Here is a 9,910-nt window from a genome sequence, read left to right on the forward strand (position 1 = left end):
AGATGTGTAAGTTAGAATGAGTGTCCATTACCGGTTGGGTTCTTTATATGGTAATAAATAAATAAAACCCTGTACGTGTCAAGCAAGCGGAGATTGTCGGAGCGGGTCAGAGTGTAATATAAACAAAGGAGCCGTGGACAAACTTAGGAATGGGAAGAAAGGCAAAGCACGCGCTGTTGAAATGCCACCTTTATAAAAAAAAAACAATGCACTTGGAAATATGGAAGCTCGTAAAAATGTGTTAAAAAAAATAACACACAGGAGGTTAGAACGAGTAAATTAAAACAAACACATCAGCGGCTTTCCCCCGTGTGTCCTTCTGGTCGTAGCGCTTGCGTTGCTCGGCGTAACTCGAAGTGCCCCCCCCCCCCACGTGCCCCCCTCCACCAATCGACAAATCACGGCTCCGACGGTCGGGCCAATCGCGCGCAGCTCAAACTGGGTTCCTCCGGCTTTAAAGAAGTCTAGAGACGTCTAGAGGCGTCCGCCGACGTTTCGCGCCAGAGCTTCACTCCAGGAACCCGGATTTAAGTTCCTGAGGTGGGCTGCTCCCCGGCACGTGGAGGGGTGGGGTGGAAGGGGGGGGGGGGAAACGTCGGACATCGTGCCGGGCACGGCAGACGCGTCGGAGAGCCGTTGCAGTGCACACTGCAAAAAAATAAAAAAAAACCCTACAACGGTGAAAGTTAAACGAAATATAAGTCTAGAGTTATGAACTTAAGTCTCTGCAGTTTTGTTTTAAGATAAATCTTACCTTTTGATGTAAATAAAATCATGACCGACTACATTAACGCCAGAACTAATTAGAGCAAGAATAACAACATCGTCATCAGAATGCACTTGGTAAAAAAAAAAAGTTACGCGTACATTTGATCTTTAGCGAAGTGGCCCAGCAGAGTCCCTTGTCAGGGAAAGACTTTCGTGTTGAAGATGTTCACGTGAAAAACACGGACACGGTCCAGCTGAACGTGATCGAGAGGTGACGACTCCCCCCACCCCACCACCACCATCTCACCAGCGTCCAAAACGACGTCTTCATCTTCTTCGCCGCCGTGGAAAAATTTGTACGCGCGCACAAAAAAAAGGCAATCGGACGCGATCGGAGCAACGTTCATGCTCAGAGGGGATGACTACAAAATAATAAACGGGGTTTGTTGAATGTTCGGAAGCCGCGCCAACATTAACGCAACGGTCTCGGACCGTACAGCGCACGCGGTAAGGGTAAGGTTAGCGTCTAAATTACTCGACGATTTTTTTAATTATCGTAACGACTCACAGCGAGCGGGTGTGGGGGGGGGGGGTGCTGGGCTCCCCCCTCCCACGTGACACGACGCGGAAGAGGGGGGGGGGGGGTTAATTGCGGATGACGATCACCCAACACGGGAACCGATTGGCCACAGCGGGGAGCATTAAATTTCACTCCACGCGTCACGTCGCCGCGGTCGGAAGCATTGTGACGTCACGGCCGCCATTTACAGCGTTAGTGCCTTCGTTGGGGCCGCGGGTTCCGTATCGCCATCCTCGTTAGAGTTTGCGTGTTCGCTTGAGCACAGACAAGAATTGAGGACAAAAAAAATGTACGAAAGTTACAATCCGGATTGGTCCGTTGTTTGCATCCCCTTATTGGACGCTACGAGTAGCGGTGACATTTTTGGACTTTTAATAAATCCCAGCAAGGAACGTGGGCCTTGTGGCGCGAGGCCCGAACACGCGTGCTTTTTGCCCATGCTTTGTTTAATTTCTGGCCATGCTTTATCCGAGAACATGCCGAGGAGCGCCAATGCTCCTCCGCTGTCAGTGCGAGTGCTGTTAACGAAGGCTGGAATGGCACACGAGGGGGGGGGGGGGGTGGCCAGCACCACGCCCGGCCGCCTTTGTCTCCCTTAGTGACGATGTTTACACACCACACCAGGTCCTCATTCGAGGCCGAGTCGACCTAGCGGAGGGCCCCAGGACCGGTTCAAATAATCGTCACTGGTGTTGGTAGCCGTGAGCGAGAATCGAATCCGGGCCGCCGGGTTCGTAGCGTGGCGGCGCGCCAACCTGCTACGGCCCCGTGACGTGATTGTGGCATTGTGACGTCATCACGTCAGTGAACCGGAGAGACGATGCCGCACCACTCCACGCCCGCAGGACTTTCCCACTCGTCCCGGCGTTGGCTACGGTTTGCGTTGGGGTCTCTACGTGGACGGGCCCCCGTCAGGATCCGCTGCCTGCGGGGAGGCCACGGGACTAGTGGACGGGGAGGGCGGGGGGGGGAGGCAGGGTTTGCCGCGGATAACAAAATGAAGGATTGCCAGTCAAGAGAGGTGGAATGTGTAGTTTGGTCGAGGAAGCAAGGCAGACTAACTGACCACGTGTCCCTCCGGCACTCATATTTGACCACAGGACGAGTTCTGCTGCTGCTGCTGCTGCTTAGTGGATAACGAGAAGGCACTAGACACTTGGGGAGGAATTTTGTTTGAGCACGGATCAGAAGTATGGAAGCGCGCCGCAACCCCCCCACCCCCCCAGCCCCCCCCCCCCACGCTGCCTGTAGGCACATTTCATTTGGCTCCGACGTTTAGGCCGCAACATCCCCGGCGAATCGCAGCGATCTCGACCCGGCAGTTCGACTCTGGCCCCGACTTCCGGTCACCCGACGACGCTCCCCAAACCCCGCGGAGCGAAGCGCCCGGAGCGTCGTATGCCGAAGGACGACGGCTGCGGTGGACGAACGCCGGGGGGGACGAGCGTGAACACGGCGCTTGCCGCCGACGCCGCCTAAGGGGCCGTCCATAAATGACGTCACGCAATTTTGGACGATTTTTTACCTCCCCCCCCTTCGTCACAAAAAGTCAGACCCCCCCTCAAATATGACGTCACAAAGCTCTGCCCCCACCCCCCACCAAAACCATAAAACATGCTTCTAATCGCTTTAAACTATTGTCATTGTAGTGCGTATTTATGTGACGCTGCACTCTGATGTTGTAGGAGTGTTGTTATAACAATTCCATATTTTTTTAAAGTTGCGCATTTTGACATGACGTCTCATTTCTCCACCCCCCCCCTCGTCACACATCGTCAAAAATGTCTGACCCCCCCCCACCTCCCTAGGTCCGTGACGTCATTTATGGATAGCCCCTAACGTGAGCCGGGATCCGCCGAGTGCCGCGCCGACCTGGTCCCCTCGCGCGAGACTCGGGGGCTCGGGGGCTCCACTCTATTGAGAAAGTTTGTTGGTTCAAGCGCCCGGGCGGCCCCATCCTGGTTAATACCGCGATGCGGCGACTAACCGTGGATCCCCGCGCCCACGTCACAGTGGAACGTTGGAGATCGCGTGACGTCGAGCCGAGGCGAGAGTTAAGGCGCGCGCGCTTCGGGTGTCGCGGCCCAAATGATCCCGTATTGCTCGCGAATTACTTTTATCTGAACAACGAACAGCAATGCCAATCCCCTACTGGCGAGATAAATGGGCACTTTGTTCGTGTCACCTTGTGCCGCAATAGAAGCCAGCGAAACAACAAGATTAAACACAGCTGGGCATTCATTCCAATGATTGAGTTGTGTGATGTGATGGCAAGCGCTGAGATGCTGCTTTAGGCATTCAAGTGTTGCATTTTTCCACCTTCCTGATAGCGATGGCTCACCATTACGTGGTCTGTAAAAACAAAGTGTTTAGTTACGGCAACAAACCAAACGGTGCTCTTATGATTAGGAATTATATCTCCATGCCAAATTTTTCTTTTGTTTAACCGAGGAAAGCCTCGCAGAGCCTCAAGGGTCCTGCCAAGTTTTCAGCAGCAGGTGGGCGGGAAGGCGGAGTGGGGGGCTGGAGGGGGGAGTTTTGTCGTGTGCGATTCCCCCAATCGAGGAATTATTTCCGCGCTGAAATGCTGCTTTGGCCAATGCCGGCGGGAAACCTATGCAGAACAGGGGTGGGGGTGGGGAAATAGAACATATGTCTGCCGGAGTCGGTAATCGAACGCAGGGGGGCTCTTCTTGCGAGCGTTACCCACTGCGCAAAGCCTGCCACCCCAAAACTAGAGCTACAGCAAATCGCTCTTACCTCTCTGTTCCTTAAGATACCGGTAACCAAGCTGTGAGGAGCCATCCTCTCCCGGTTGCAGACGTCATCAACTCATCTCAACAGCTTTTGAAAGCAGGCATGGCCACCACTCGCCTCGCGATCCATTCGCTCTCACGGCGGCTCCAAATCAGGCGCTTGAGTGCACAATAATGCTGTTTAAGATCTCTCGCAAAGTCTGGCGGGCCACGATTGTGGTAATGATTACAAATGTCGTATGGAAAGACGGATGGCAAGTTTAAGTAAACACGGGAGTCGTAGTGAGATTGTAACTCTCGTAAGAGTTGTTGCTAGGAATGACATCATCCCTGCCACGATATCAGCCAATCACCTGCCAGGAAGACAACCCCCATGCAACATGGCCGCCATGTAGACTCCAATGCAACATGGCCCCCATGTAGACTCACATGCAACATGGCCGCCATGTAGACTCCAATGCAACATGGCCGCCATGACATCATCCATCCGTACGTTTAGGCCAGTCTGTGGCTGAGGTAAGCATGTTGACGTTCTTAACGATGATGTTAGTGTTGCGATCGACTGCCATTATTACATGTCATTAGCTGCGCTCAGTTACTGTCGGTTACGTTCAACATGCGAGTTGTCCTGACGATGACGACCCATACGATTTATCGTAAGTTTAGGAATACAGCCAGGTATCGTAATTCTTATTTCGCTCATCGGCGAAATTAGAGTTACAGTTTTCATACATTCGAGCGAGCGTACAAAGCGGAATGCGCGGAAAGCATTTGTACGCATTGCGAGTGTACGTACACCACCGTGCTGCTAAAATGAAACATTGCTCGCGGTACATCAATAGGCAAGTGTGGATCAATGCATCCGACGTGTATAGGTCAATCTTCAAGCTCATGCTGCCTTAGTCAAGTGACAATACACAAATGTGTCTTAAGTGTAACTAATTGATCTAGAGCAGTGGTTCTCAACCTCTTTGGCAACTGAATTTTGTTTACACCGAGTTCATAGCCCCTCCCTCCGACCCCTTGTCCGACCCAACGTGGTTATCTGAGAAATATAAATGTATGAAGAACGAACATCAACATTTTTTTAAATCAATTGTTCATTTAGTGAGCTATCCTAACTCGCTAAGTAAACTTGCAAGCGAAGAAATTTTTTTTCTTCCAACGGATGCGCTTGCACGCTTGACGCGATTTCTTCGCGCTTGTCGGTCACTTTTGGTCAACCACATCGTTTACGATCAATGAGTTTGCAAAGGTCTCGCATGTCGTTCCGAGGTTATTAAAATGTTATCGTCGTTATTTTATATTGGCATTTTCATACGTGATTATTCACCAACGACTCTCACGTACGGTGCCATTTCGCACATTTATAAATTAGCATCCCCGCCCTAGGACATTGCCACGTGGGGTACTCCTCCTCCCAACTTGCCCCCGGTTGAGAACCACTCCTCTAGATGACTTAAGTCGGGGATGGAGGTGGTGTGACAAGGGCAGAACTTGGTAAAAGTGGCTGGCGGTGGCGGTTCGGATCCGACAGGCCCATCCCAGCTCATTACTGATGGGCAAAAGGAATCGCGACGGAGCAAACGTTTTTTCTCTCTCCCAAATTTGGAAAAATGCCACCAACGGAGTGGCGGGTGAGGAGGGGGGGGGGGGCGGCTTGCACGCACGTTGGACCATCGCCGATAAACCCACAGACTAAATCGTTGTAACAAAAAATGTAAACGACTGTTAAACGTAGGCTCGGTGTGCGAGCTCGGACGAGCCCTTCAACCAGTGGCTCAATGGCCGCGATTCAAACCCTGGGACGCGCGGCGTTTTTGCGTTTTTAGTTTTCGCGAGAGGTCAGCCGCCCTTCCCATCACACGCACGTGACGGGAGGGGTGGGGTCTGTTCCCCAGAGGCACTTTCCTAGTATTGCATCCTACTGCGGCGCGCTCACAGCGAACAATGATAAGGTGCACGTTACGGTTACATGTCAGCACGTGTTACGGAAATTAAAGAAAAACGGATAAAAAATAAAAACGAGCGACAGGCGCATCCCAGTTCATCGCTGCGGGCGAAACGAACCGCGACGATCCCAACTTTTTTTCTCTCCAAAATTTGGGAAAATGCCACCGGTAAAATCCACGGTCGCCCGTCGCGCGGCTTGGAGGAACGCGCGTGGTCGGACTCGGTGCTCCCGGACTCGGCACGACAGGGCTCGGCACGCGGTCAAACTCGGCACACGAGCGACATCGTGCAGGGCCCATCGCGACCGCCACCGGGGCAGGCGCAGTCGTACGCTAAAGCCGCCGGCGGACGTTTCGGGGGGCGGCGCGAGTTGACCGGTGACGTGGTTTGGTGACGTTGGGCGCCCTCGTGGTGGGTGGAGAGGGGAGCGTGATGAGCGTCGAGTGTCCGAGCCTCGAGCGATGCCGAGAGACGAGCCCCAACCAACAAGGCTGCACCGCTACGGTCGTTGGTGCACATCGTTGCCCGTTATTATTTTCTTACGGTTCGCTTTCATCATCCGTTTCTTCTTTTTCTTCAAAGTAGAAACTCCCTCCCCCACTGCAAGGACAGCATGAGTACAGTACAGCGGCATGGACGATCGCGAGTCCCGGAGGCGGAGAGACAGATGGCCGTGTCTTCCAGCGGCCTCCGAGATGATTTGGCGGTGGCGGCGGCCAAACTTCTCCGGAGAGCCTCGCCAAACTGCGGTGGACCAACTGTGCTCAGACCTCGCCACCGACAGCCCTGGAAGATTTCCCGTTGGTTTTGCGGACGCGTCCGTTTACAGTTAGAAGCTTATAAAAAGGGTAAGGACGCCGCCCGTATATCGGCCGCGTCGTTCCCGATGGAACGTCCGGAGCGTCGACTGGCGTGTCGGCGGTCGCCGCCGCACGCCCGCGTGGAAGACGGTGGTAGCAGCCGAGACGCTGGAAGCGTTGGGAAACCGAAGGAATAAAAATGTGAAAGTCTCAGAATTTCTGCCCTCGTTTTTTGTTGTTGTTGATAAGGGAGGGAGGGAAAACGGCCCGCTCATGTCCAGAGGTCAGTGGGCATCATTCCCTCCTTCGTGTTGAAGGCCGGGAGAAGGTTCTCCTCCTGCAGGAAGCCGAGGGGCATGGTGACGAGGAAGCCCTGCACCTTCTGCAGCTCCTCCCGGGCCTGCACCGGGTTGGTCTGCATGAGCGGGTTCTGACCCCAGTTCTCCAGGTCCTTCAGGCTCAGCACGAAGTCCGACGGCAGGCACATGAACACCTTGCACGGGGAAGACGGTGGGGGGGGGGGGGGCGGCGGGGGGAGGGGAGGGTTGAGAGAGGAGGGGGGGCGATGGCGTTACAGCGTTTACTTCGATCCATCTCATCCTCTCCCTCAATGCGGGGGCCTCCCCCACACTCCGGTCCACGCGACGCCCCACCGCCACGCTCCGTCTTTCCACGTTTGCAGATTTACTCGCTCCATTGGAATACAAAACAATCCCCTTCCACGCCGCGACGTGCCCGATTACTGTTGAACGCGTCCCACTTGACACACGCAAAACACGGAAAACACACGCACGCGTACAGGTGTATATGCGCGCACGGAACAGGTGTGCACATGTACAATTGGCTGCACGTGGGACGCATTTCACGGTAACCGGGCGTGCGTGGCGTTGAACCAGTGAATTTGAACGGGGAGGGGTACACATCCGTGGGTCCTACTCCGCGGGCCCTCCACTGCAGGCTCTCTTCCGCAGGCCCTCCGCTCACCTTCTCGTAGACGGTGGCGTTGATGGCGGCGGTGCTCATCCAAACCTCCTTGTAGAAGTGGTCGCTGATGGGGTCCGAGATGTCCACGTGGGGACTGTCCAAGAGGCCCAGCACCAACCTGCGGAGAGGGTCGCCCGTTTACAGAATAAGAATCTTTATTCATCCCGGAGAAATCCGATGAGCCATGAAGCTCTTTGCCAACGATGGCACCCCGTCCTCCCCCACCGTGGAGGCTTCGTAGGTCGCGTGACGCGGACGGTATCAACGATAGATCGCGCGAAGTAAAACAAGTGTGTCGTGCACCCTCCTCCACCCGACGTGGCCGATCACTAGAGTTGTCACGTGACGAACAGACGCGACCACTTTATTCCCGCTTTGGCGGCAGCAGCAGCAGCAGCAGCATCGGCGCGATGATCGAGAGGAGCGATCCGCACACCGTTAGTGATTTGGAGCGCGCGCGTTTCGCTGGCAGTTACAACGGGCAGCATCAGGCAGTTGCCAGAATTGTGAAAATGTCCTCCACACTTTGACCCTAAATAGGTGGCGTGATGTCATCGTTGTGGCCTGATGACATCACTGTGGCGTGATGTCATCAGTGTGCACCCACAAGGAGTGGAAGTGATACCTAGAGTTGAATATATTAACATAAATTATGTTAGTTTCTCGTACATTATTTGAGATATGTCAAAATAAGAGGTATTAAAAAAATTACAAACCAGAAACGTGCTCCCAATCAATATAAAAATGTGACAGATATGAAATTTCGGACGATTCAGAGTTTTTTAACGTGACCCCTACAGCCACTAGTGGCCGCTACACGAACCCAAATAAATAAATAAACAACAATAGTTCCTGCGCACCACGACAACTCATCGAATCGCCGGGGAAGACAAATCGTTGCCAATTCAAGTTCAAGTTCATTCAAGTTCATTTATTAGGTATAGCCCTGTGAGCCATTCGGCTCTTGAATTACTACCCCACCCTCCCTTAAGGAGACAAGGAGCCGACCCGGTCACAGTGGCCGTTCGTTCGTAACGCCACACCGGCCCAATGCGCGTGCTCGCAATCGCCGTTCGTTTTTAATATTCAATGGGCACCGCCGACACTACCACGTGGCGCGCTGCGACACCAACGCAGCACGACGCTACGCGCGTCGTGCTGCGAGCGACAGCGCGAGCGAGCGTGCGATGTCGACGACTACGTGGGGACAGGGGATGGGGCTGGCGGCCACCGTCACGCGCGCGCCGCTACGACGCTTGGCATTGGCTCCGTTCTCACAGAGTGCTGCCACCTTGACAAGGGGGCCGTGCGTGCCGTCCCCGCAGTCGCTTCACGGTCGGGGGGGGGGGGGGGTGATGCAGCGTCGCCCCTTACCGGAAGCAGCAGTTGCGCAGGTTGTAGGCAAAGCGGCCGGCTTGGTAGGGCTGCCCGTCCATGACCGACTCCTGGAATTCCGTGTCCTCCACCATCACTGCCATCTCACTGTCGCGCTTGCCCAGCATGCTGCGATCGTTGATGTTTGCCGACCCTTCAGGAGAGAACTTTTTAACGCGTGTGCACACGCGAGCACACGTGTGCACATGCGAGCACACGTGTACATTCGTACACGCGCGCAGAATACGTGTACACGCGTGAATACGTGTACACGCGTAAACACGCACGCACGGAACACGTGTACACGCGTACACACATACAGAATAGGTGTGCGTGCCCACATATCTACACTGAGATCTCAATCTTAATTGGAATCGGCTGCACTAACGCAGACAGCACGTGGGACGCGTTTAACAGTCATCGGTCGAACGAGGCAATTCTTATTTGAATGGGGGGGGGGGGGGGGGGGGTGTGGTGGTAGTGGTGGTGGTTAGTTGATGGTAGTGGTAGTGGAGGTTGTGGGTCATCAAAGCAAGGACCAGACCCCCCCACCACAGATCTTTTAACAGTTGTTCGTGAGGACCACTTGTGACCGAGTGAATGCATGGATGAGCAGATGAATGCTTGAACGACGGATGGATTTATTAATTGATAAATCTATTAATTAAATAAGCAATGATTTAATTAATTGATAGGCAGATTAAATAAACGATGAATGGATGAATTAACTAAATGTTGAATAGATGGATGGGTGT

General features: G+C 53.9%; 1 protein-coding gene across 3 annotated transcripts in view; it reads right to left on the reverse strand.

The window, feature by feature from the left end:
* Window positions 1–176: 176 nt before the first annotated feature.
* LOC133357641 (phospholipase D1-like) overlaps window positions 177–9,910 on the reverse strand; it is a 107,701-nt gene continuing 97,967 nt past the window's right edge. For all 3 annotated transcript variants that reach the window (XM_061575706.1, XM_061575707.1, XM_061575708.1), the window contains 3 exons: window positions 9,156–9,309; window positions 7,782–7,899; window positions 177–7,290 (listed from right to left, as the gene is read on the reverse strand). In XM_061575706.1, the coding sequence (XP_061431690.1) occupies window positions 7,069–7,290; window positions 7,782–7,899; window positions 9,156–9,309 (494 nt within the window). In that variant the 3' untranslated portion in view covers window positions 177–7,068. The remainder of the gene's footprint in view (window positions 7,291–7,781; window positions 7,900–9,155; window positions 9,310–9,910) is intronic.

The sequence above is a fragment of the Lethenteron reissneri genome, chromosome 58 (genome assembly GCF_015708825.2).
Source record: "Lethenteron reissneri isolate LAM-NWPU_2019-01 chromosome 58, ASM1570882v1, whole genome shotgun sequence".
NCBI classification, from domain to species: domain Eukaryota; kingdom Metazoa; phylum Chordata; class Hyperoartia; order Petromyzontiformes; family Petromyzontidae; genus Lethenteron; species Lethenteron reissneri.